Source organism: Haliotis rufescens, unplaced genomic scaffold (assembly GCF_023055435.1).
Source record: "Haliotis rufescens isolate VD_foot unplaced genomic scaffold, xgHalRufe1.0.p SCAF_5, whole genome shotgun sequence".
Classification (NCBI taxonomy): Eukaryota; Metazoa; Mollusca; class Gastropoda; order Lepetellida; family Haliotidae; genus Haliotis; species Haliotis rufescens.
The window spans coordinates 36,283,021-36,310,359 of NW_025964223.1; the positions used below are offsets into that span (position 1 = coordinate 36,283,021).

The 27,339-nt window shown below is 44.4% G+C and overlaps 1 protein-coding gene across 2 annotated transcripts in view; it reads left to right on the forward strand.

The window, feature by feature from the left end:
* Window positions 1-27,339, forward strand: part of LOC124122719 (acetyl-CoA acetyltransferase, cytosolic-like) — a 55,338-nt gene that overhangs the window by 25,821 nt on the left and 2,178 nt on the right. For both annotated transcript variants that reach the window (XM_046485832.2, XM_046485831.1), the window contains exons 3-8: window positions 4,131-4,312; window positions 13,406-13,523; window positions 14,304-14,447; window positions 15,300-15,422; window positions 18,656-18,810; window positions 19,653-19,763. In XM_046485832.2, coding sequence (XP_046341788.1) covers window positions 4,131-4,312; window positions 13,406-13,523; window positions 14,304-14,447; window positions 15,300-15,422; window positions 18,656-18,810; window positions 19,653-19,763 — 833 coding nt within the window. The remainder of the gene's footprint in view (window positions 1-4,130; window positions 4,313-13,405; window positions 13,524-14,303; window positions 14,448-15,299; window positions 15,423-18,655; window positions 18,811-19,652; window positions 19,764-27,339) is intronic.

Genomic DNA, 27,339 nt, shown 5'->3' on the forward strand with positions numbered 1-27,339 from the left:
CCTATTTTGCTCTTTCAGCTCATACATGATGTCATAATATGGTTCTAACAATATCCCTTATACATTGACCAGGTATAAAGCCTGTTTGGTCACTATGAATTAATGTATCCAGCGTTTTCTTAATTCTGTTTGCTATAAAAGAGCTCAAAATTTTGAATATAGTAAAATTGAAATTGGTCGCCAGTATTTCACAAGTTTTCTGTCTTTGTTTTGTTTCGGAATGCATGTAATTATTCTTCTATTCATAGTTAAGGTAATTTGATTATTTCAGAAAGTTCATTTATATACCTAAAAACCCATACACCTAAGTCATTCCAAAAGAATTATAAAAAATCAGCTGGGAACCCATCTAGGAAAGGGCTTTTGTTATTCTTGAATGAATTAACAACTTTTGCGAGTTCAAACATTTCAATAGGTTTTTAATCCTAGCATTGCACGGTAATTGCACGCTCTCAGCCATCATGGAAGGATGTTTCTGGCGATCTTTGCTTCCCACTACCTCCGCCAATGTTCAAAGTCTTCATCACTTTGGTCTTATTGTCTTGGCCCAACAGCTCACAGCAGCCAGACAGTGCAGATGAGGAAACCCAGCATGCTACAGTCCAATGTCTGGTATCCTGTATATACTGCAAGAAATTCTTGAAGTTATTCTCTTTGTTGCTTATGTTTCATCGGGTTTCCCAGACAAGTTCCCAGAGGGAGGGTATATATACTTGTCTGTTGGGACTTCGGTCTACGTCATAGAAGCCACCATCTGGTGCGGCCATTGCCTTAAATGGTGTCCCAATCCTCTACCTGCTCACCACTGTGTTGTGCATATGATGTCTCAGTAGTCGATTGAAGACCCATATGGATACCGTCGATCGTTTCCTCCTTGATAGTTTTGACGAGGCGAAAAAGGAGATGCCAAGCTGGTCCGCCTTACGTCCTGGGGTTTATATGTGTGAGGTCTGTCTTGTAGAAGCTACTGGCTGGGGAAGTGTTGTTTGTAACAGAACACCTCTGAGGGTGAGGTTAAAGTCATGACTGAACAGGTTTCACCTAACTCATGGTTATGCAATCCTTCTTTGGATCGGCGTCCTGTGTGAAACTATGGAAGATATGATTACCCGATGTTATGCTGTATCCCTCCTAGTTGCACAAAGAGGGTTTTTGATGCAACCCTCACATGAGTTTCCTTGTCACTAATCCTTGTCCTTTGATTTAATCATGGTTACAGGCTAGAGTGTCTGTGCCCCACCACCCAACCGCAGAATAAATGCATTGTGTGAGATAGGATACCGGTAAGTTTAATAATTTGTAAATTTTCAAATAAGTTGTAAATTTATATTCTTATCCTATCTCACACACTAAACGCCCACCCAACCATTCCCACATCACAGTTACACCAGCCTTTACGTATTGGAGAAAACATGCTCACAAGGTTTTGGTAGACAGAGCATGCCCTGGGGAGAGGGAAAAACCAAGGGGGCGAAGCCCCCACAGTTTTTCCCGACCCCCAGGGCATGCTCTGTCTGCCAAAACCGAGGGAAAGTGTTTTTCCTTGCTTATAAACCAACAAAAAGAAACTTAAAACAACATTTATCAACATTTTTATTTTTCGAACATACTTTCCATGAACCTTAGGAAACACGCGTAAAATATCTGTTGCTGGTGTACGGATCTTAAAAAGGACATTTTAAAAACCAGTGAGGCTTATCAACACCTCTGTAGCCTCGTGGTACACTCACTGGGCTACAGATATGAAGGTTGCGAGTTCGATCCTCGGGTATATGAAGAAAACATTTGTCATTTGATTTTACATTTCATTACATGTTACAATCTGAACGAAAGTTATATTAATAAAATCCCTGGGATATTACAACGTCCCTGTTTATGAGATTTAACCCGACTGGAAAGTAAAACCTCACAATAGGTTTTAATGCCTATAGAAAGAAGTCTCTTACTTAATAGCGATCCCAATGAATAGGTTTATAATCTCTAGATTGAGAATGAGGATGCTGGATATGTCAGGTGATCAGATCGCAGGGTTCCTCTCACATGGGATTGCAGTGGTGCATGACTCATGATCACAGTGGTGACTTGGTGATGTACGGGATGTGTTGGGGTGAGTTGTGTTTTTGAAGCTGGAAACTTTGTTCTGGGATGTTTTCTCACCATTATTGAAGAAATGCATAGTTTGAGATAGGATAAGTAGGATTATAAGTAGGATTATTTGAAAATTTACAAGCTTATCTAAGAGATACTTGTGAAGACTGAGTTGGAAAATTGGTCCTGTAAATATTTTTATACCCCCAACAAAATGTCGGGGTATATAGTTATACCAAGGTTCCGTCCGTCCGAAAACTTTGTCCTCGCGATTTCTCTTAAACTATTCAGGGGATTCATCTCAAACTTAGTACATATAATCTGTGTCATATGGAGGGGTGCAGTCAAAAGAAAAAAAATGTTTTTATTAATTTTCCATTTTTTTATGAATTTTTCAAACCGTAACGTCCGTCTGAAAACTTTGTTCGCATGATTTCTCTTAAAGTATTCAGTGGATTCATCTCAAACTTAGTACATATAATCTGTGTCATATGGAGGGATTCAGTCAAAAGAAAAAAATTGTTTTTATTAATTGTCCATTTTTTAAGGAATTTTTCAAACCCTAACCCTATCCTAGCTATTTTATTTGTAACTACTGACACACTAGGCGGGTCGGGGGTATTAGGGAGCCACGCTCACTTTTGCACTTGTTCTTTAAAGAGTTAAGGACCTTGATCCATGTTATTTTACTTAGTGCATAGTGTGTACAATGGCGACAGGTTTTCTCAGCAACTGCGGAAGTTGCATGCATGAAAATTTGCATGCTTTTCTGAGAGATACTTGTGAAGACTGAGTTCGAAAATTGGTCCCGTAAATAGTTTTTTTTAAAGAGTTACCACCCTTGATCCATTTAATTTTACTTGGTGTATAGTGTCTGCATTGGGGACAAGTTTTCTCAGAAACTACCTAAGTTAACTTATCTAAGTGATACTCAAGACTGAGTTATCTTTTCCAGAGAAGGGGCCTTTTGTGTGTATTAATTTCACTTTTATTCATTTTTTTCTGATAACATAAAGCGGCCCAAGTGCCTATCTCTTCTTAAGGCTTGATGGGACTCTTTTTATTGTTTTTGTTCACTACTATATGAACAAACAAAATATTAATGTGCCCCATGGTGGGGGATAGTGATAAAGCTGTTTTCTTTTCAACCATTCTGACAAACAACACCAATAAGATTCAGTGTCTGAAATTCAGCAGAGTAAACTGAGAGCCTTAAGGGCCAGCACATTTCAAAAACTGTAGGCCCCGTGGAAAAACTGTAGGCCAAAACATTTTAGCTGAAGCAGGTAGACATTCTCAGTCAGCCAGAAGCATTTACTGCTATCACACCACGTTCCCAGAGACTCCGTTGTGACAGATGAAGCCTTCAGTTATCAAGGAATTATCTGCTTGTAATACATCTTTGCTACTACATGTCATACACCATTTGAAAAGTCTAATCCTACTGTTTATAAATATGAAAGTTATGTTTATCACATCCAGGATAGAAAAGGTCGTCAGCAACCAATGCTTGCCGTAAAAGGCGACTGTGCTTGTCGTCAGATCCGACTAATGAAATTGGGTGGTCAGGCTCGCTGACTTGGTTGATGCATGTCATTGTATCCCACTTGCATAGATCCATGCTCATGATGTCAGTCACTGGATTATCTGGTCCAGACTCGATTATTTACAGACTGCCGTCATATAGCTGGAATATTGCTGAGTGCAGCGTTAAACAACACACAAACAAACAAAACAATGAAATAAGTTTATAGTCTTCATACAGCTGATATATATTACTAGAGGACTTTGTTTTACATATATTTTGCTGAGAAGGAAGGTCAGGGTCACAGCTTATATGTTCACTGTCACATGAGACTTTATGATAGGCTATACACTTGGCACACATTACATCTTGGGTGCAGAGACTCACAATTGATAACACTTTGGTTGACGGCTGTTGGAGGTAAAGGCCTCATCAGTGTGTGAATAATGTATTATTTTGGATGTAAATTCATATCAAGTTTACCCTGACAGACAACATTGTTTCCTTTATCTTGAAGGTCAGGGACAGAATCCTGCACGTCAAGCTAGTATAAAGGCCGGCATCCCTGTGTCAGTGCCAGCTTGTGTTGTCAACATGTTGTGCGGGTCAGGCCTTCGAGCTGTAGTACTTGCATCCCAGGCAATTAAGACAGGCGATGCCACAGTGGTGGTGGCGGGAGGACAGGAGAGTATGAGCAAGGTGGGTGGTCATGATAGCACAGACCAACTAACAGGACAGGAGTGTATGAGCAAGGTCATAGGTCACAACAGCACAGACTTCCCAACTAACAGGACAGGAGTGTATGAGCAAGGTGGGTGGTCATGATAGCACAGACTTCCCAACTAACAGGACAGGAGTGTATGAGCAAGGTGGGTGGTCATGATAGCACAGACTTCCCAACTAACAGGACAGGAGTGTATGAGCAAGGTCGTAGGTCACAACAGCACAGACTTCCCAACTAACAGGACAGGAGTGTATGAGCAAGGTCGGTGGTCACAACAGCACAGACTTCCCAACTAACAGGACAGGAGTGTATGAGCAAGGTGGGTGGTCATGACAGCAAGATCTTCCCAACTAACAGGACAGGAGTGTATGAGCAAGGTGGGTGGTCATGACAGCAAGATCTTCCCAACTAACAGGACAGGAGAGTTTGGGCATGGGACTTCGTTTTTGTATGATATACGACCACCCTTACGGGGCCTCACTCTCCACGGCACGTCACGCCAGGGGGAGCAACTCTCACCCAAATCACTTTCCATATGTCTAATGCTGACAGAATGTGGGGAGGTGGGTGATTTCATCAGAGAATTCATAACCTCTACAGGTTTGTAAAATTCTCTTTCAGATTAAATCCTCTTTTGGGCACTTATTGCATCAAGATAGACTCCTAAAGATAATATAGGAAGTGGCATCCGTCAGCAACAAGCGTAAATAAATACATCGTATTTTGATTATTTCAATGAATAAAAAAGAGTTCAATAAATGGAACCAACCTTATTGTGAGGCACCACCGTCGAAAGGCGGGGGCTAGAGACAGGGCGTGGTCGACCATATACAATGAAAGAGCCATTATTTGTGGCTTATCATATTCGGGAACTCGTAACACACACACACACACACACACACTTTTTGGAACAAGTGATATAGGGGCGTAGATCATGAGAGACTATAACCCGTGCTGAGCTAGGCCAGAGGGTCCCCGTGGATCGAAGGAGTGCGTGTGCAAATACGAGTATTATCGAGTAGTAAAGACTGATATTTTATCGACTGCAGAAGATAAAAACCGGACCATTACTGAGCAGTATAACCGGAGGACAGTCTAAAACTCGAAGGCTCAATCTGCTAGAAATGTAGAACTTTGCCCAGTTCGGAGAACTGACTGACCAAACCGAGCACGCTCGCTTGAGTGTTTGTCGAGTTGGTAATGTTTAATGAACGTGCTCGGCTGGCTCCAAAAAGCCGCGGAGCAGATCTCCTCAATGGGCAGAGCTGCGGCGTACGCTTGTGACGTAGCCACTGCTCTAACTGAATGAGCCTTCAACCTGGTAGGAGGGTCCCTGCCTTGAAGCGTGTACGCAGTACAAATAGTTGACACTATCCACCTCGAGATAGTTTGTTTGCTCGCAGATGAGCCAGCCTTCCTACCGCCATAACAGCAAAATAGTTGCTTATCCCTACGGATACCCTTAGTTCTGCTGATATAGAACTTGAGGGTCCTGCGGACATCCAAGACAAAAGCAATGTCAGATTGAGAATAGGCCTGAACCCTCCGTCTTTTTTGGTGACTAGGAAATATGTCGAGTAGAAGCCCTCGCTTTCCTGTCCCACGGGAACCGGTTCGATCGCAGCTTTCATAAGAAGTGCATCGACCTCGGCACGAATTCCGCCTTCTCTCAGGTAGCAGGCACCGGAGTGTGCTTTATCCCGGAGAAGGGGGGCGGATGATGTTTCCACTGAGGCAAATGGCCATCCCTTAGAGTGGACAGGGTCCAGGGATTGGATGTAACTGTCTTCCATTCCTTCAGGAATAGAGCCAGTCGGCCGCCTACAGGGACATCCAGCTTGAGGCAGTGGACCCCGGCTTGAGGCAGTTCGTGAACTTGCGACTGTGGGTCCACCCGGGGCTCTTCGGGCACTAATGGGTTCCCGGCCCCGCGAAAAGGCTGCTGGCCTCGACCAGCTGCCTTGCCCCGGCCCCTGCCTCTCTTGCTCTTCCCTGCGCCCTTACCTGAAGGAAGCGGCTGCTTCCAAGCAGGTGTGGACTTCTGACCCGGCGCGTCAGCATAGGAGGAGTCAAGTGGAGAGGTCCGCTTACGTGGTTAAACGCTGGGTACCTCCAACAAGGTCCTAGAGTCCTTGATGGAAGCATACAATTGAGCGGCCTCTCGGACCACCTGCTAAGGCCCAAGGGAAGAGGGTGGCACCTATCTTATATGGCAAAGCAAGGAGGTCTTGGCGTGTGGAAGTCGAGTGTTTAGATACCGACATCCACAGCCTGCGCATCCCTATAACAGCGCACATCATCTGCGAGGCACAGCTACGAATAGCGTCCCGCGCAAGATGACTGTGAACATCCGTAAGTTGAACAGCCAACTCCGAAGAGTCAGCAGGCCCCTCCCCCGCTAACGCCCTCTGTACAGCCGACAGATACGTGGAGTGTACGGACACACGGAGCTGTTGGCATGCATTACGATATTGCTCCTCGAAAGCATATGTAAGCAGCCTTCAACTCCGCACCGCACACGTGAAAGGGGGGCAACCGCCGGCCCTGCTTGACCTTAGTCAAGTTGGGGGTCGAAGACCCCCCCCCAGGGTAACGGAAGTCCAAACGCATTCATCCACCACAGGTACCTCAAAGTCACCATCCTCTGCAAGCGGGTACCGCTTAATAGGTTCGGGCAGGTCAAACTTCCTGTGGGCACCAGACAATAGAGGGTTGATGACTTCATGCACCAGGGAGGATAGAACACGGAGCCGCACCTGGGGCTCCTTGCTAGGAGCAAAAGCGTCCACCAGAAGGCGGAACTCAGTCAGATCCGACTCTGGCATTGGCGCAGCCACCTGAGGCACTACCTGGACAATCCTGTCCCGCACTTGCCTCAACGAGGAAGTGAAGGAAAACGTCCCCAAGGTCTCCAAGTCCTCTCCCCCCTCCTCCATCCATTCCTCCTCTCTCGATTCCAAGCCAAAGTGAATCGACTCTTCCCCGAGAGATGAAGCAGACGAAGTCGGAAGGGGACGCCCGAAGGCCTGGGCCCTTGCATCCCCGTGCTGCACCCGGCCTGAAGCCAAGTCCCGGTCCCGAGGTGCCGGGGGTTCAAGGGAACCCACCTGGCTCTGGGCTAGGTATCCACTGGAGGAAGCCTCGGCCTCGGAAGAGGCTTCTGGCTCCGCTAGGGAAAACTGTCCATCGGTAGCCGAAGCCCGGTCTCGGATCGTCCCCGAGACCAAGTGGCCTACCTCGGCCGACGCCGAGCCTATCACGAGGTCTCGAAGCCGCGTCCGGCGCCGACAACGGGGAAGGCTCAGCCTGCAGCTCCTGCCGAAGCTGAGACTTCACCTCCTCCATCATCAACGCCATCTGCCATCAGTAAGGCAGAAATGTCTGCCAAAGACGGTGCAGGAGAGGGTGCAGTGCATACTACGGGGACCCTCGAGCCTTCTCCCCCGGCCCCCGGAGAGGGAGCGGAGGAGACAGTCTCGGCAGCTTTTTTACCCTTTTTACCCTTTTAAGATGGGGGGGGGGGGTGGTCTTAGCAGATCTGATATCCACCCCCGCCTTTAAGAGACCTTTTAAGTGCATTAAGTCTACTTGTCTTTTCTTTTGGGCCCCGGGGGCTAAAAGGCAATGCATATCGGGCATGACCCATCATCATGCCAGTCCTCCGCCAGACATTTCAGGCAGCATTCGTGCCGGTCTTGGGGGGAATGTATGCAGAACAACCCGTACACAGTTTGAAGGTCTGTAAAAAAGACCGTAATTTCTGAGGTGGGTGGGAAGGGTATTAAAGTGTATCAGTGCGATATAAAAATCGGAAAGATACATGCATAAATTGTGAAACTAGAAGCAAAGGCGTAATGTAGAATGCGATTTGTAACGCGATACTAATAGCCAATGTCGTAGTATAATTATAACACCAAAGGGGCGTGTTACGCGCGAAGTTGTAAAAACCCGTAAAAAAGGTAAGTGTAGTGATAAATTAACGCACCACCTTGGATTTATGAAAAGGAAAAAAGGTAGTCCAATGCAGTATGATATAACAAAACCCCAAGCCGTTTCTAATGGCCTTGGTGTTACATGTATCAGACCGTGGAACTACAATATGGACGCCATTACGACCATTTGAATTCAAAGGTACCGTACACGTGGCGTATAATTACAACTCTATAACTTTACAATGCGAGGTATTACGCTTTTGCAATGAAAGAAATGTACCATACATACAGTTTGGTGAGCCGTGGTTCTTGTCGAACGATAGTTTCTTATACTCTTTTTGTCTCTTGAAAAAAACAGCATGTCTGTCTTATACAGATAACATAAGTAAAATGATTTGGGTGAGTGTTGCTCCCCCTGGCGTGACGCGCCGTGGAGGGTGAGGCCCCGTAAGGGTGGTCGTATATCATACAAAGCGAAGTTTTTTGTGTAGTAACATTTTTATTAAGGAAAATGGTTACAACTATGTCATGTAGATTTTCTTGAGCAAGGAAAATGCAAAAGTGCCCCAAGGAGGATTTAATCTGAAAGAGAATTTTCAAACATGTCACAATACCCTATGACGTAATTTGTAGTATTTTGTTGCCAGTCATACCGGCGAAACAATGCCCTGTGACATCAGGGTCATCGAGTGTGCATAAGTTCCTCCCAGTGATCTGTCATCTCTATACACAATGTCGTTGAAAAAGCCCAGCTATGATGAGAGTTTTGAATATTTGTTTACTAAATATAGCCTTATAGCAAGGGCTAGTTTATGAAAGCACTTTTATTTTCAATATATACTTTATTTCGGTTACTTTTCGTAATTCAAGTGGTTAAATGATTATAAATGGGAACTAATATACATATATATTATTTTTAGATTCATTCATTTTTATTATTGTGCACAGGAATGCAGTTTATTAGGTATATTATATTGGAGCTGAACACATCCAAAGGGTAGGTTACCCCGAACTCTATCCTTGGTTCCCCATTACAATTTATCAACGCCAGCTTTACGATCAATAGGGTTGAAGGCTCATTCAGTTAGAGCAGTGGCTACGTCACAAGCGTACGCCGCAGCTCTGCCCATTGAGGAGATCTGCTCCGCGGCTATTTGGAGCCAGCCGAGCACGTTCATCAAACATTACCAACTCGACAAACACTCAAGCGATCGTGCTCGGTTTGGTCAGTCAGGTCTCCGAACTGGGCAAAGTTCTACATCTCTAGCAGATTGAGCCTTCGAGATTTTAGACTGTCCTCCGGTTATACTGCTCAGTAATGGTCCGGTTTTTATCTTCTGTGGTCGATAAAATATCAGTCTTTACTACTCGATAATACTCGTATTTGCACACGCACTCCTTCGATCCACGGGGACCCTCTGGCCTAGCTTAGCACGGGTTATAGTCTCTCGTGATCTACGCCCCTGTATCACTTGTTCCAAAAAGTGTGTGTTTGTGTGTGTTACGAGTTCTCGAATATGATAAGCCACAAATAATGGCTCTTTCATTGTATATGGTCGACCACGCCCTGTCTCTAGCCCCCGCCTTTCGACGGTGGTGCCTCACAATAAGGTTGGTTCCATTTATTGAACTCTTTTTTATTCATTGAAATAATCAAAATACGATGTATTTATTTACGCTTGTTGCTGACGGATGCCACTTCCTATATTATCTTTAGGAGTCTATCTTGATGCAATAAGTGCCCAAAAGAGGATTTAATCTGAAAGAGAATTTTACAAACCTGTAGAGGTTATGAATTCTCTGATGAAATCACCCACCTCCCCACATTCTGTCAGCATTAGACATATGGAAAGTGATTTGGGTGAGAGTTGCTCCCCCTGGCATGACGCGCCGTGGAGAGTGAGGCCCCGTAAGGGTGGTCGTATATCATACAAAAACGAAGTTTTTTTGTGTGGTAACATTTTTATTAAAGAAAATGGTTACAACTTTGTCATGTAGATTTTCTTGAGCAAGGAAAATGCAAAAGTGCCCCAAGGAGGATTTAATCTGAAAGAGAATTTTCAAACATGTCACAATACCCTATGACGTAATTTGTAGTATTTTGTTGCCAGTCATACCGGCGAAACAATGCCCTGTGACATCAGGGTCATCGAGTGTGCATAAGTTCCTCCCAGTGATCTGTCATCTCTATACACAATGTCGTTGAAAAAGCCCAGCTATGATGAGAGTTTTGAATATTTGTTTACTAAATATAGCCTTATAGCAAGGGCTAGTTTATGAAAGCACTTTTATTTTCAATATATACTTTATTTCGGTTACTTTTCGTAATTCAAGTGGCTAAAATGATTATAAATGGGAACTAATATAGATATAGTATTTTTAGATTCATTCATTTTTATTATTGTGCACAGGAATGCAGTTTATTAGGTATATTATATTGGAGCTGAACACATCCAAAGGGTAGGTTACCCCGAACTCTATCCTTGGTTCCCCATCACAATTTATCAACGCCAGCTTTACGATCAATAGGGTTAGGTACTTGTTTAGTAGCTATTATAGATTTTGTAGTGGCTCTTAATATTCTTCACACAAAATGACGAGAAAGCATGGTGAAATGGTTTAGTGACAAATATTTTGGAAAATGTCCTGGAACATTCACACAAACCACTTTCACCCGCTACATTTATTATCCCCCGCCACGAAGTGGAAGGGGGATGTAGGAATTGGTGCCATCCGTCCGTCACATTTAGTTTCTGGAGCAGAACACAAAAACCATGATATTTTGGGATTTAAAAAACAAACAAACTATTTGTGTTTCCATGGCAACGACTTTGACTTAGACTGAAAATGGCCATAGTCCTCGTTTCTGGTGCTTTTGATAGTTCAATATTTCTTCACCAAACTTGGCACATAAATAGGGCTGGAGGTAAACTGATGCCTTTTGATAGTTTCGGATTTTTTTACAAAAGAAATTCGAGTTTCCCTGGCAATGACTTTGACATGGACTGAAAATCACCAAACTAGGCACAGATCTTGAAAACCATACAATATTTCTTCCAAACTAGGCATATAAATAGGTCTAGTGGTAAACTGGTGCCTTTTGATAGTTTTGGAGTTTTTACAAATGTTTCCTTAGCAAGATCATAACTCGGAAACCGTTTACATATTCTACAACAAAATCTACGCAAGGATGTCTGAGAACCGTTACTATACTTACCTAATTGAGATGTATACCACTTGACAAAGGAACTTTGATAAGGTATATAGTGAATTATTGTAAAACACAATTTACAAGACAACCTAAACCTACTTCATGGTGCATGGTGGTAACGTGAACAGTGGCGACCGAACTACCCAGGCTAGATTTGGGGGACTTCCCAGAATCTACCCACCAGGGGATATAATCTGGGAGTTCCCAGAATCTACCCCAGTGTAGATAATAATATATTGTTATCGAATCCAAAAATTCTAAATGTTGTTTTATACATGCAAAGAAAGAAATATTCTTTAAACTAATCAAAAATATCTTACAAATCACATTGCAGTCATTTTAGTCATCATCAATTTGTAAGTTCAAAAGTTGGTGTTAAGAATTGTGTGAAGAAATGTCTTACACTTATGTTATTATCCCCCGCCATGAAGTGGAAGGGGGATATAGGAATGGGTGCCGTCCATCCTTCCGTCTGTCCGTCCGTCCGTCATGTTTTATTTCCGGAGCAGAACTCAAAAACTATGAGAGATATCTTAACCAAACTTGGCACATTGATAGGTCTAGTGGAAAACTGGTGCCTTTTGATAGTTTGGGAGTTTTTTAATAATGTTTCCTTGGCAAGAACATAACTCTGAAACCGTTAACACATTCTACGAAAACATATACGCAGAGTTGTCCGAGAACCATTACCATAATTACCTACTTGAGATGTATACCACTTGACAAAGTAACTTGGACAAGGTTTATGGTGTATTATTGTGAAAACACAACTTACAAGTGCACCTGAACCAGCATACTAAAGCGCAGTGCATGGTGGTAACATGAAATAAAACTGAAACTTGAAGATTTCTTTAATGTGCCTAAAATGACTCTATTCATTCACTCTCCAACTCACTGTCTTGGAGCTACACTGTTGTTTACTGATCATGCCAGTGCTGTAGCATTCCAGACTCCAGTCTACTACTCAGATCATCAGATGATTGGTGCTGTACTTCTCAGTACACCACATGGTGACCCCTGCTCTCAATTATCTCTAAGTAAAGTAAGAACTCCCTTACTTCTCTGATTATTGTTTAAGTAATAACACAACTCATTACAAATACAGTTACGTATTCTATCATAAACTGCAGAAGGCAAAACAACACCAGTTATAACATTTTTAGTGCTGCAATTAGGCCATTTACAAAAAGGTCCAGTGAACATAGTTCACAGGAGGTAATGCCTTGCACACAACCGGACATGTCATATTGGCAGGGGAGATGAGTTCTTCATGGTTGTTCAATACTGATTCATTAGCAAACACACCCTTGTGTCGTGACAAGCCATGCTTATGCCTCCCTCGTTCCTTACTATTATCCACATTATCCTTACAGTGTTCCCTACCACACTTTTCGGTCACAAAAATCATTTATGCATACCTGTGAGTTTGACGTCTGAATTCAGTTCACGCCATATCGGCCCACTCGGTATCTTGTAGATTATGGAATGGGACGAGTGTGCCAAATGGCATCGGGATCACTCGTAAGTGTCCCTAGACTAAAGTCACGAGACACCATGCCTACCTGTAACCTTCGTAAGTGTCCATCACCTTTTCGTCCCTTTTCATTCAGTTCTGTAACAGCGTAGGCATGACTAGGTAAATTTGCACTTAGTTTCACAGTGTGGACATAGCTCAGTCGGTAAGCTGTTGGGCTAACAATCTGAAGGTTACGAGTTCATGTCCGACAGATTCTCGAAAGACTGGTTGCTTATCTTTGAGATGCGTGACCTACGGCAGAGATCGTCCTCACGAGAAGTTGTGGTAATGTATTTTAAAGGTACTCCAAACAGGAGGACAGGAGAGTATGAGCAAGGTTGGTAGTCATGACAACACAGTATGAAGGACACAGTTCTCTTCAGTTAGTGACATCTTTTTTTCATTACAGTCCCCCCATTGTATTCACATGAGAAATGGCACAAAGTTTGGTGATTCCTCACTGACAGATACAATGATGAAGGATGGCCTGATGGATGCCTTCAACAACTACCACATGGGTATTACAGGTACACCTCAGATGTTCTTCTCATTCACGGTACCCATTACCGGTAACTATACCTCACATGTCATACCTCTCAACACTTCAGATATTTGATCACTGGAAGGCAGAGTAAACAGGAGCTAGTAGAACAAGGACAAATTCTGATTATATAACTACTCTCCACTTACTGTTTTTTTAATGTTTAAGGATATCAGTGGTAAGACATGACAGAGTAAACACATTTGATGATGCTTGACAAATGTAGTCATCTCCAAAGTCTGTGCAGATATGGAGGACAAGTTAAAGGTTGTACACTATGGCAGCAGACACGGAGGACGAAGGATAGGCTGTACAGTCATATCAGTGTACACTAGACTACAAGTAAATAAGACTGAGATTTTCATATAGAATGCATGACCATGCATGCTCTTAAGCTGAGGGCTAAATAATTAATAGATTGTCACCCTCAGGATTGCTAAAAATTCCCCACCCAGTACCCATTTGTTTTCAGACACCTTACATGCAAAATTGATACCAAGTTAATTAAATATTATTTTGGATCAATATTTTTCAGAACAACTTAAGTTTAGTTGGGAGGTTTTGTGTGTGCATATTTTGCTTACTAGATGAGTTCAGTTATCACTGAAGCATGTGCCATCCATTGCATCAAGACATTGCATGACACCATGGCATTTTTCAAATGATAAAATGTCCAGGCATCAATTAGTCAGTATAACCCGGAAATGTGAAAAAAGCGTCAGGTTTATCTCCTGGATACGATATGAGGAGAGTGTGTTGGTTTCAGCGGAGAATGTAGCAAAGCAGTGGGCGATATCGCGTGAGGTGCAGGACAGCTTTGCCCTGGAGTCCCAGATCAAGTGTGAAGCAGCCCAGAGGGCAGGACACTTTGACGCAGAGATTGTCACAGTTCCTGTGAAAACAAGAAAAGGTAAATACCAAATGCGACAGACCAATACCAATAGACTGTCTCACAAGAATGCGAATGAGCCCACTTTTATTGTCAAATGTCTGCTTGCTCAAAACACTAATGTCTAACATTCTCAATAAGTTTAAACAGTGGTTCCTGATCTCGGGTTGTTCTGTAAACAAATATTGCTACAAATCATTTGGCACTATATGATCCTTGGTGTAGTCCATTCATATGCTTTAGAAGTGAAACTTTAAGAATGACATGATATGATGAAGAGATCATTACCCTTCTGTGTTTTCCTATTGTACATACAGTGTTCCCTAGCTGTTGCGCGGTTATAGCGAGGTAAAACATGCCTCCCAAAATTTACTAATGTAAACAGTTTTCCAATGACACGATGTTGTCCCCCATCTCAGAAAACATTATCAGCTGATCGCCGCGATCACGTAACACCAGAAATACCAGTCAACAAATCCGAACAGAAGTACACAATTTAATCCTATTATTATAATATCTGGTTATAAACAAATCATTCATTATTTATCTGGACTAATGTTCGCAATATATTTTATTAAATATATTCAAAATTTCATTCAGTAATTATAATAATGCTTACAATAATTTTGGCGAAATCGTATGCGAAGTGATCGGTAGATCGCACAACTCACCGTTATTTACAGCAACCACAGTCAGATTACCGCTATTGACGCCTTGAAATGAACTTTAGTTGCAAGAGAATGGATACACATATCATATTTAATACTTTTATTGACCAAGTTTGTTATACCTGTTTATTCACCTGAATTCGCTGAAGGGATACGATGTGTGCCCAGAAATGGGCAAGTCTAGTTTAGCTCCATCTGTTTGCAGGTGTGGAGGAGGTGAGGACAGATGAGTTCCCTCGTGCCGGCTGTACACTTGAAGGCTTTAACAAACTCCGACCGTGTTTTGTGAAGGATGATACAGGCACTGTAACTGCTGGAAATGCTTCAGGTAGTTTATTAACCTTTTCTAACCTGAAACCATTTGTTGGATGAGGCATGCATGTTCATATCTGCCAACCTGCCATTGCTACATCTTGTTCACACGATTCAGCTGTCATTGTCCCCCGCCGCGCGAAAGCGCGAAGCGGGGGATATAGTATTCACGACCGTCCGTATGTCCGTCCGTACGTCCCACCTGTTTGTTGCCGCGATATCTCAAGAACTAAACACTGGATTGTCTTCATATTTGGAACTATGGTGTATATACAAATTCCGCAGACACCAGTCGGTTTTGGTGACCTTGACCCCATTTTCAAGGTCACAGCAGGCAAATCTGCTTTTGGAGTTGGAAAACGGTGTTGCCGCGATATCTCAAGAACTAATCGCTGGATTGTCTTCATATTTGGAACTATGGTGTATATACAGACTCCGCAGACACCAGTCGGTTTTGGTGACCTTGATCCCATTTTCAAGGTCACAGCAGGCAAATGTGCTTTTGGAGTTGGAAAACGGTGTTGCCGCAATATCTCAAGAACTAAACGCTGGATTGTCTTCATATTTGGAACTATGGTGTATATACAGACTCCGCAGACACCAGTCGGTTTTGGTGACCTTGACCCCATTTTCAAGGTCACAGCAGGCAAATCTGCTTTTGGAGTTGGAAAACGGTGTTGCAGCGATATCTCAAGAACTAAACACTGGATTGTTTTCATATTTGGAACTATGGTGTATATACAGACTCCGCAGACACCAGTCGGTTTTGGTGACCTTGACCCCATTTTCAAGGTCACAGCAGGCAAATCTGTTTTTGGAGTTGGAAAACGGTGTTGCCGCAATATCTCAAGAACTAATCGCTGGATTGTCTTCATATTTGGTACTATGGTGTATATACGGGCGGGGGACATTTCGTCACTTTGTGACAAATACTTGTTATTAATGTAAATTAATTTTGTATATGTTAAATTTTGTATACAGTTACAACACGGGAACAAATTTGTTGGCAATAAGTGAAACAATTTGCACATGTTCCATTAATCATAGTTATACAAGTGTTATCTGTAGGATCATTGATGAAATGTGTGATGTATTACTCCTGGGTTTGAGATTAGCTTATCAGTACATTGCAGGCATCAATGATGGAGCTCAGTGTTGCAGGTATTACTCCTGGCTATGAGACGTGCTTACATTGCAGGCATCAATGATGGAGCTCAGTGCTGCAGGTATTACTCCTGGCTATGAGACCTGCTTACATTGCAGGCATCAATGATGGAGCTCAGTGCTGCAGGTATTACTCCTGGCTATGAGACTAGCTTATCAGTACATTGCAGGCATCAATGATGGAGTTCAGTGCTGCAGGTATTACTCCTGGCTATGAGACTAGCTTATCAGTACATTGCAGGCATCAATGATGGAGCTCAGTGCTGCAGGTATTACTCCTGGCTATGAGACCAGATTATCAGTACATTGCAGGCATCAATGATGGAGCTCAGTGCTGCAGGTATTACTCCTGGCTATGAGACCTGCTTACATTGCAGGCATCAATGATTGAGCTCAGTGCTGCAGGTATTACTCCTGGCTATGAGACCTGCTTACATTGCAGGCATCAATGATGTAGCTCAGTGTTGCAGGTTTTACTCCTGGCTATGAGACCTGCTTACATTGCAGGCATCAATGATGGAGCTCAGTGTTGCAGGTATTACTCCTGGCTATGAGACGTGCTTACATTTCAGGCATCAATGATGGAGCTCAGTGCTGCAGGTATTACTCCTGGCTATGAGACCTGCTTACATTGCAGGCATCAATGATGGAGCTCAGTGCTGCAGGTATTACTCCTGGCTATGAGACCTGCTTACATTGCAGGCATCAATGATGGAGCTCAGTGCTGCAGGTATTACTCCTGGCTATGAGACCTGCTTACATTGCAGGCATCAATGATGGAGCTCAGTGTTGCAGGTATTACTCCTGGCTATGAGACCTGCTTACATAGCAGGCATCAATGATGGAGCTCAGTGCTGCAGGTATTACTCCTGGCTATGAGACCTGCTTACATTGCAGGCATCAATGATGGAGCTCAGTCCTGCAGGTTTTACTCCAGGCTATGAGACCTGCTTACATTGCAGGCATCAATGATGGAGCTCAGTACTGCAGGTATTACCCCTGGCTATGAGACCTGCTTACATTGCAGGCATCAATTATGGAGCTCAGTGTTGCAGGTATTACTCGTGGCTATGAGACCTGCTTACATTGCAGGCATCAATGATGGAGCTCAGTGTTGCAGGTATTACTCCTGGCTATGAGACCAGATTATCAGTACATTGCAGGCATCAATGATGGAGCTCAGTGCTACAGGTATTACTTCTTGCTATGAGACCTGCTTACATTGCAGGCATCAATAATTGAGCTCAGTGTTGCAGGTATTACTCCTGGCTATGAGACCTGTTTACATAGCAGGCATCAATGATGGAGCTCAGTGCTGCAGGTATTACTCCTGGCTATGAGACCTGCTTACATTTCAGGCATCAATGATGGAGCTCAGTGTTGCAGGTATTACTCCTGGCTATGAGACCAGATTATCAGTACATTGCAGGCATCAATGATGGAGCTCAGTGCTGCAGGTATTACTCCTGGCTATGAGACCTGCTTACATAGCAGGCATCAATGATGGAGCTCAGTGCTGCAGGTATTACTCCTGGCTATGAGACCTGCTTACATTGCAGGCATCAATGATGGAGCTCAGTGCTGCAGGTATTAGTCCTGGCTATGAGACCTGCTTACATTGCAGGCATCAATGATGGAGCTCAGTGCTGCAGGTATTACTCCTGGCTATGAGACCTGCTTACATTTCAGGCATCAATGATGGAGCTCAGTGCTGCAGGTATTACTCCTGGCTATGAGACCTGCTTACATTGCAGGCATCAATGATGGAGCTCAGTGTTGCAGGTATTACTCCTGGCTATGAGACGTGCTTACATTTCAGGCATCAATGATGGAGCTCAGTGCTGCAGGTATTACTCCTGGCTATGAGACGTGCTTACATTTCAGGCATCAATGATGGAGCTCAGTGCTGCAGGTATTACTCCTGGCTATGAGACCTGCTTACATTTCAGGCATCAATGATGGAGCTCAGTGCTGCAGGTATTACTCCTGGCTATGAGACTAGCTTATCAGTACATTGCAGGCATCAATGATGGAGCTCAGTGCTACAGGTATTACCCCTGGCTATGAGAACTGTTTACATTGCAGGCATCAATGATGGAGCTGCAGCACTTGTCCTTATGAGTGCTGCGGAGGCCCAGGCTAGACATGCACCTGTGCTGGCAAAGATCGTGTCTTGGGCACAAGCTGGTGTGGACCCTGCTGTCATGGGGACAGGACCAATTCCAGCTACACGGAAAGCAGTAAGTGCATCTGATGTTTAAGTGAACTCTTACCTTAAGATATATGGAACAATTATGCTAAATCCTGATGTCTTGATAAGCAAACCCTGAAATTAGTCTTCTTAAACATATAATAATAACAGATCTTAGACTTCATAACTGACATACCTTATATACACCCCTAGGGAATGTTGACATATGTTAGGAGGACATTGAAAGACAAGGTTACTTAGTGTCAACTGGGCATCACTGAAGCTTGTGTACAGATGACTTGACTACATGTGAATGGAACCTGGTGAAACTTAGGATACATGATCAGAAAGTATTAACAGTATGATATTGAGACTTCATATTTGTAACATTACCTAAGTTTGTAACAAGTCTACATGTGACAGGGTGACATTGAAGGTCAAGGACAGTTTGTGTGATGTGGGCATTAAAATATCGCTAAGGCAGGGTTGCGATCGTATCAACTTTAAGGTGACCTCCGTAATAGGCCAAGGTCACTAGAGGTCATTTTGAAACATGGTTCAACGGTCTCTAAAATTCAATGAGGTGAATGGGTTTTAACGTCACGTTCAAGATTATTGAAGTTATTTTGCAGCGTGTGAGTGTCAAATCCCTTATCGTCGACTCTGAAGGAACTAACTCAACATCTATCATGTCATGATTGTGTTAAATATCAAAGTCACTTTAAAGGTCACTCATTCATGAAATGACTTGTAAATAGTTGCATTCAGTACGTATTGTTAACATGGTATGGCAGACTTCATATTTATAACTCTAGCTATATTTGCAACAAGTAATCAGGGCATCAGGCTACTTACAGAGCCTCACATCTAAGTTTCTGTGTGCTATTACAGTTGGAGAAGGCTGGGTGGAGCATCAACGATGTAGACTTGATAGAGCTGAATGAAGCATTTGCTGCCCAGTCTGCAGCAGTCATCAAAGATCTGGGCTGTGATCCATCAAAGGTGAGATCAGCACAGGAACATGGTATTATGACAAATGTAACTTTTGTCTTCATACCTGTTGCCGTCGTGGCTGAATGTCCAGGTTAGTTGATTTGATGGCCCGTGGTTTGTCGTGTGGTGTGGCTTTGCATTGTTTGTCGACATCTTCTCCCCTGCAGCTAATGAAACTGAACTAATGATGATACCATCCGTCCTTCAAATGGTAAGATCCATTTGTTTCGTTTTGTTATCATACTCCATATACCAAGGTATTCTGTCTGTCCATCCTTCAGAGGACATTTCTTAGTGTGACCTATAACTTGAAAACTACTACATAGATTCTTTTCAAATTTGGTGAACACTTTTTATACATATAGGAGAGGAGCAGTGCGAAGTTTGATTTCTATATTTGGATTTTCTGAAAAAATACAGCTTTTCTTTTCATTTTTGGACTGAAGATGTTTTTACATTTATATGACATACAACTTAAAAACTACAGCATGGATTCTTTTCAAATTTAGGGAACAGATTCCATACGGATAGTAGAGGTGCAGTGCAAAGTTTGATTTTGATATGTGGATTTTCTGAAAAAATATTATGGTTTTTTTATGTTGTGAACTCAGAGACTGCTAAACCAATGAAGCCTTATAGAAAACCTATTTTAATTTCTATAGCTATACTATGACCTTAATCCTTCACATCCAACCGCCTCCATGGCCTAGTGGACAGAGCGTCTGCCCAGGGAGCGTAAGGTCGAAGGTTCAATGCCCAGCTGTGTCATACCATAAGTTGCTAAAAAATGGGAATGGAGCACAGCACTGAGGGGATAACTTATGTCAGTATGCTGTGTCTGTGTTAGACTGCGACATGGTATCTCAATGGGACTGGAGCACAGCACTGAGGGGATAACTTATTTCAGTATGCTGTGTCTGTGTTAGACTGCGACATGGTATCTCAATGGGACTGGAGCACAGCACTGAGGGGATAATTTATGTCAGTATGCTGTGTCTGTGTTAGACTCCGACATGGTATCTCAATGGGACTGGAGCACAGCACTGAGGGGATAACTTATTTCAGTATGCTGTGTCTGTGTTAGACTCCGACATGGTATCTCAATGGGACTGGAGCACAGCACTGAGGGGATAACTTATTTCAGTATGCTGTGTCTGTGTTAGACTGCGACATGGTATCTCAATGGGACTGGAGCACAGCTCTGAGGGGATAACTTATGTCAGTATGCTGTGTCTGTGTTAGACTGCGACATGGTATCTCAATGGGACTGGAGCACAGCTCTGAGGGGATAACTTATGTCAGTATGCTGTGTCTGTGTAAGACTGCGACATGGTATCTCAATGGGACTGGAGCACAGCACTGAGGGGATAACTTATGTCAGTATGCTGTGTCTGTGTTAGACTGCGACATGGTATCTCAATGGGACTGGAGCACAGCACTGAGGGGATAACTTATGTCAGTATGCTGTGTCTGTGTTAGACTCCGACATGGTATCTCAATGGGACTGGAGCACAGCTCTGAGGGGATAACTTATGTCAGTATGCTGTGTCTGTGTTAGACTGCGACATGGTATCTCAATGGGACTGGAGCACAGCACTGAGGGGATAACTTATGTCAGTATGCTGTGTCTGTGTTAGACTGCGACATGGTATCTCAATGGGACTGGAGCACAGCTCTGAGGGGATAACTTATTTCAGTATGCTGTGTCTGTGTTAGACTGCGACATGGTATCTCAATGGGCAAGCACTATTTAACTGACATAGATTTGTACTAGTATAAGCAACCACACACACAGGTGCATACATGTGGCTATATTAGCAAAATAATCTTGAATACGACATTAAACCCCATTTCACCTCACCTAAAAATAGAACCCATAGTAGATAGTACCCATAAATCTGATGACAGAACCACTAGATTTGAGGCTGAATGTTTAATTTAACAAATGTTATATTTGAGATAATACGTTCTTTGTAAAGTACTTGTACTATTTTTTAATCCTGCATTACTCCCTATTGCATTTACTGCTGTCTTTGACAGAGAGACGAACTGTGTGAGATCCAGCTGCTGAAGAAAGTTGTTTCCATTGTACAGGAAGCAGTGCCCCCTCCCACACAGTCGGCACATGACCGGGAACTCATGACGTCACGTCAAAACACATAACTGCTTTGTCAGCCACACGGAACGGACGTATCTGTATCCCTCGTGGAAATATTAAAAGCTTTATATGACCCTTACTTTGTGTTGTTTACAACGACAAAAGTCTGCTGTGTTGTTTATTATCCCCCGCCCAACAAAGTTGGCGGGGGATATAGAAACGGGCTCCGTCCGTCCGTCACGTTTTGTTTCCGGAGCATAACTCAGAAACCGTTCCATATGTTTTCATGAAACTTTGCAGGTCTGTCAAGTACATGCTGAACTGGTGCATTTTCCTATTTAGAAATGTTAGAAACTTTTATTTTTTCGTTTCCATGGCAACAAGATGGACTTAGGTTCTGTGAGGGTAGGGTTCGTTTCCGGAGCATACCTCATAAACCGATCAATATTTTTTCATGAAACTTTGCAGGTTTGTCAGGTACATGCTGCACTGGTGCCTTTTGCTATTTAGAAATTTTAGAAATTTGAATTTTTTACTTTTCCATGGCAACAAGATGGACTTAGGTTCCAAACTCTTCTTTTTTTTTACAATTTCCATGACAAGTTCCACCTCGGTTAAAAAAGGTTAGGGTTTGTTTTGATTTAATTATGTCATAAATTCTGCAACAGGGGTGGGGGATATAGCCAGGTTAGTGGCAAACTCTTGTTGTATATGGTTTGTTACCTTTGGCTTCATTCTATTGTTAATTGGCAACATTTCTCGCTCGTTTTGTGGCTCTCATCACGGTATTTACGAGCGTATTGTTGTTTCCCACCATTTTCTCCCTGCCCTTTTGCGATTCACCACGTGTCCATGTATTTTCATGTTTTGCGTTTTGAATTCGCTCTTTTACATTAAATTAAAATGTTTGTATTTGGCGTGTTTTAAGCGTAATTGTTTGCTCTTATAAACTTTGTAAACAGAAAAAGTTATCTTGAGTTACATTATGCTTCATTGTGTGTTTGCACATCGTTATGCTTTTGCTTAAATTCCAGTATGCCTCGCTTCTCCAACTGCCGCAGGAATAAATCTGGACGGGCCCCCCCACCCCGGCTGCCTGGACTGTACAACCCCGTGTACCCTTACAGAGAAGTGCAGATACTGTAGTCCCCTGTCGCCAGTTTCCTTCAGCGCCTACCTACGAGTGTCTCAAAAACGCTTCATTCAACGTGTGCGTCGACACCCCAACATGCCTTACAACGTAGAGTCTGCCTCCCATGGCACGACAAACAACCGTTCACGGTCTCCTACACCACCATTACCGTCGCCTGCTTCGATCTCATCGTCTTCGGCATCGCCCTTAACGGGTTTACTGTCACCTCTGCCATCTACGTCGACAACCTTCAGCCATCTACGTTGACAACCTTGACTACTCCGGCGCCTTTGACTTGTGTGGCGCCTCCAGGGCCTTGGACTTGTGCGGCGCCTCCAAAGTATGTACAAGCCCTCCTGTAATCGTTTATGGATCCATCTTGGATGCAGTCATTGTTTGCGCAAGCTACTCCCGCCTCGACGGTGCCTCCTGCGACGATGGCGCCACTGATGGCCCCGACTACAGACACTCCGATTCCTGCGTCCCCATCTACTTCGGGTGCTCATCGGTCTCGATCGTCGTATACCTCGTCGCCTCCGACTGCCTCTCGACACTCGTCCAAGTCCTCTCGATCTCGTCGTCGTTCTCGTAGTCATTCACCCATACATAGACGTCGACATCATTCATCTCGTTCAGCCTCATTGGAAGGATCATTTCGACCTGATTATGACCCTCAATCACCCGTGATTGATACCTGCTTGGGCCCATCACAGGTTGCTGATTGGCTAGCGGAACCGTTTGACCTCCGCCGCTCCCTCCCGAGGCCCCGATGTCGACGAAAATCTACGATTTTGTCTAACCTGACTTCGCTACCACCCGACCCAATGCTGACAGACCTTGTTACAGCGCTGGACGAGGACTTCCCTAGGTTGTCCCTCACGCCGCCGTTCATGGCTCCTCGTTTCCGGCATGATGATTTCCCTGTCCACTCCTTTGATGTGGCTGACGGTGCGCACATCCTGGACGAGGACTTACATCGAATGACCGGGTCATCCCAGTCCGCCACCATACGTATGCCAGACTTCCGACTCGCTTTCGTTGAAACGGAACTGAGGCGTTCGTTAAAACCACTGTCTGCACTCGCCTCCTCTGCCAGAGCAATTGAGCAAGATCTCTTGGGAGTCCAATCCTAACAGGATCGACCACCTACGCACTGTTATGAACTTCGCCAGGTCAACCATTTGCAAAATCATCTGAGAGCTGCTATTGCGGAGATCACCGCTACACGACGGTTGGGTTCCTTACTATGACAACCTTGGTTGGGTCCTACTCTTTTTAATGGTGCCATTTCCGCTACACATGGCAGGGTCATCAGCTTCGCGAGGGATGAAACGGCTCTTAGAGCCTTGGAGCATGTCAAGCACCAATCAGCGGCCAAGTCCTTCAAAGGGAACTACAAACCTCGCCGCTCCTCTCTCAAGGACGTCTCCAAACATCTCAGGATCTCAACGACTGGGTGGTGGCACGGGTGGCCAAGTCGTCTGAGGCGCGGCAATTCGCTGTGCAGAGTTGCGTCCCTTGGGTACGCCAGAAATCTATGATTGTTGGTTCAATTCTCGGTTCGCCCCAATTATGTTTCTAGGTTTGTCAGCACCATACCCGTGCTCGTGGGTTTCACCGAAGTGGTAAATGTCTGAGACCTGCATCACTTCGGGCTTTCCTCCCACATTAAACTGACACACCGTGATATAACTGGAATACTGTTAAAAGCGGCGTTAAACACAACTCACTCACTCACTCACTCAACGACTGGGACCTCCCACCCTCAGCCGTTCCGGGCACTGACACACCTGTGGGTGGGAGACTAGGCCGGTTTTGGAGAAACTGGTCTATACTGGAGGACCCGTTAGTCACAAACATACTCCGTCAGGGGTACCAGCTCCCATTGGCAGTACTTCCTCCTCTGACCCCATCGTTCCGTCTGCAGTTCATCAGGGGCCTGTTTCTCAAGGATCAAGACCTCCTTCAAGTCCCCAGGAACAGGTAGTTGAAAATCCTCGCTCACCTCTACCCTGCCCTCCAGCAGGCTCGAACTCTCCGCCATTGGCAGGTTCTCTTGGGCACATCGGCTCAAGACCTGACTGCCAGAGGTCGCCTCCAACTCCGTCCAATTCAACGGTTTCTCGCTCCCTTCACTCAGCAGCAGGATCCGGTGTCCCTCATCGTCCTCCCGGTTCCCTTCCACCCCTTCCCCCAATGGTGGACAGTGGAATCGAACGTCTGCGGCGGCGTCTTCTTGACCGCGCTACAGCCCACCCTCAACCTGTTCGTCGACGCATCTAAACAGGGTTGGATGCTCATCTGGGGACTCAAACAGCAACAACCTCGAACTCGAAGCTCTCATCCTGGCGGTCTCCCACTGGCAGAGCATTCTCCGTCACGCCAAGTTGACCATCTCCACGGACAACATCACCATGGTGTGGTGTCTGAGGAATCAGGGTATTCTCCACTCTCAGTCCCTGCTCAACCAGACCTTCCGATTCTTCGACCTAGTGGACTGATTAGACCTGCAATTCCTTGTTCAGCACATTCCAGGTTGCAAGAATGTTCTGGCAGACGCTCTGTCCAGGCAGGACAAGGTGGCTCCCACCGAATGGCAAGTCCACCCAGAGATCTTCACCGTTCTTTGTCTAATGATCGACACCCAAAACATAGATCTGTTCGCCAAATCTCAGAATTGCCAGCTGTCAACTAATATCTCGCCAGTTTCGCCGGTTTCATCTGCACGCCTGGCACATCTGCAGAAAGCCCTAGGAGCCAAGGGCCATTCGACTAGAGCGGCCAAGGCTATTGCTATAGCCTATCGTCCATCATCATATATGATGATAAATGGTCCTCGTTCCAGGCATTCTGCTCTGACAAGCACCAGGATCCGATGACAGCGTCACCGCAGTTCCTGGCTGAGTTTCTTCTGTACTTGAGCACCACAAGTTGATTAAAAGGCTCTACCATCTCCACGTACTTGGTCGCAATCAACTCCATTCTTGCCATCCCGGACGACTAGAGAATGATGAAAATTCCCGAACTTCAGGCCTTGCTGCGCTCAATCCGTCTTGAAGACCAGAAAGCCAAGTTCAGACCGCCTGCGTGGGATCTGAATGTGGGCTTAAAGGTTCTTAGGGAGGCACCCTTCGAACCACTCAACTCGTCTTCCTTTTACAACTTAATGTGGAGGAGCTTTTATTATGCCCTGTTAGGGCCCTGAAGGTTTTCCTACGACGGTCTAAAGCCTGCCGCAAGTCTAGGAAACGTCTTTTCCTGTCGGTCTCCCCTTCGTCGCAGTCGGAGGTCAGCCGGAATACTATCTCCCTGTGGCTCCGGGCGGTCATCCTCCAAGCTTATAAAGTGGCCGGATTGGACCCCCCGAAGGCTAACAACCCACACGAGATTCGGGCGGTCACATCTACCATGGCTCTTCACAGTAACTGTTCCCTCAAATCAATCATTGAAGGCTGTTTGGGGCAATCTGACACCGTTTTCGCCAGCCACTACCTTCGTGATGTAACCTTGGAAGAGCTTTAGTCCCCTGCTGGTAGCTCAACAGGTCACCAACCCCTGACGCCACTGATTCTCCCTTAGCCTGAGTGGGGCCCGTTGACCTCTCTGGTGTTCATCACCCCAGATTAGAGGGCTCTACTGCGTTCCACATTTGCTCTTAGGTCAGTTCTAGTTTGGGCTTTCCCGCCTCATACTAATTCTGTCACCTATTTCGGGTTCCCTCTTTTGCATCGACTCTCCTTTCCTTCGACAGGAATGGTCGCTGGTGTTCCGGTCCTCTCTTGTACATGCGGTGCGGTTTCATCGGACCTTGTCGAGGGTTTCTTATGGCTCACATCTGAAGGTATGCCCACCGGCCATGCCGTCTGATAAAGATGCAATACGGAGTAATGCAGGATAAGTTAAAAAAAATTGTAAAATCTAAATATTTTTTACATTTGTATACTTATACTGCATTACGAAGTCTAAGTGCCCCCCCTTCACTCCGCTGCCTCCCCACAAAGTTTCCGATGTTATGTTTAAAGCAGTTATGTGTTTTGACGTGACGTCATGACTTCCGGGTCATGTGCCGACTGTGTGGAAGGGGGCGCTGCTTCCTGTACAATGGAAACAACTTTCTTCAGCAGCTGGATCTCACACAGTTCGTCTCTCTGTCAAAGACAGCAGTAAATGCAATAGGGAGTAATGCAGGATGAGTATACAAATGTAAAAAATATTTAGATTTTACTAATTTTTAGGTTGAGTCCCATCCGGGACCTTGTGTGCTGGCAAATAGGTGCCTCACTCTTGCAGTATGGGTTCGAACCACTTCATGGCTGAAAGTTTGTTTATAACATCTTTGCAATAAAATCTCAAAA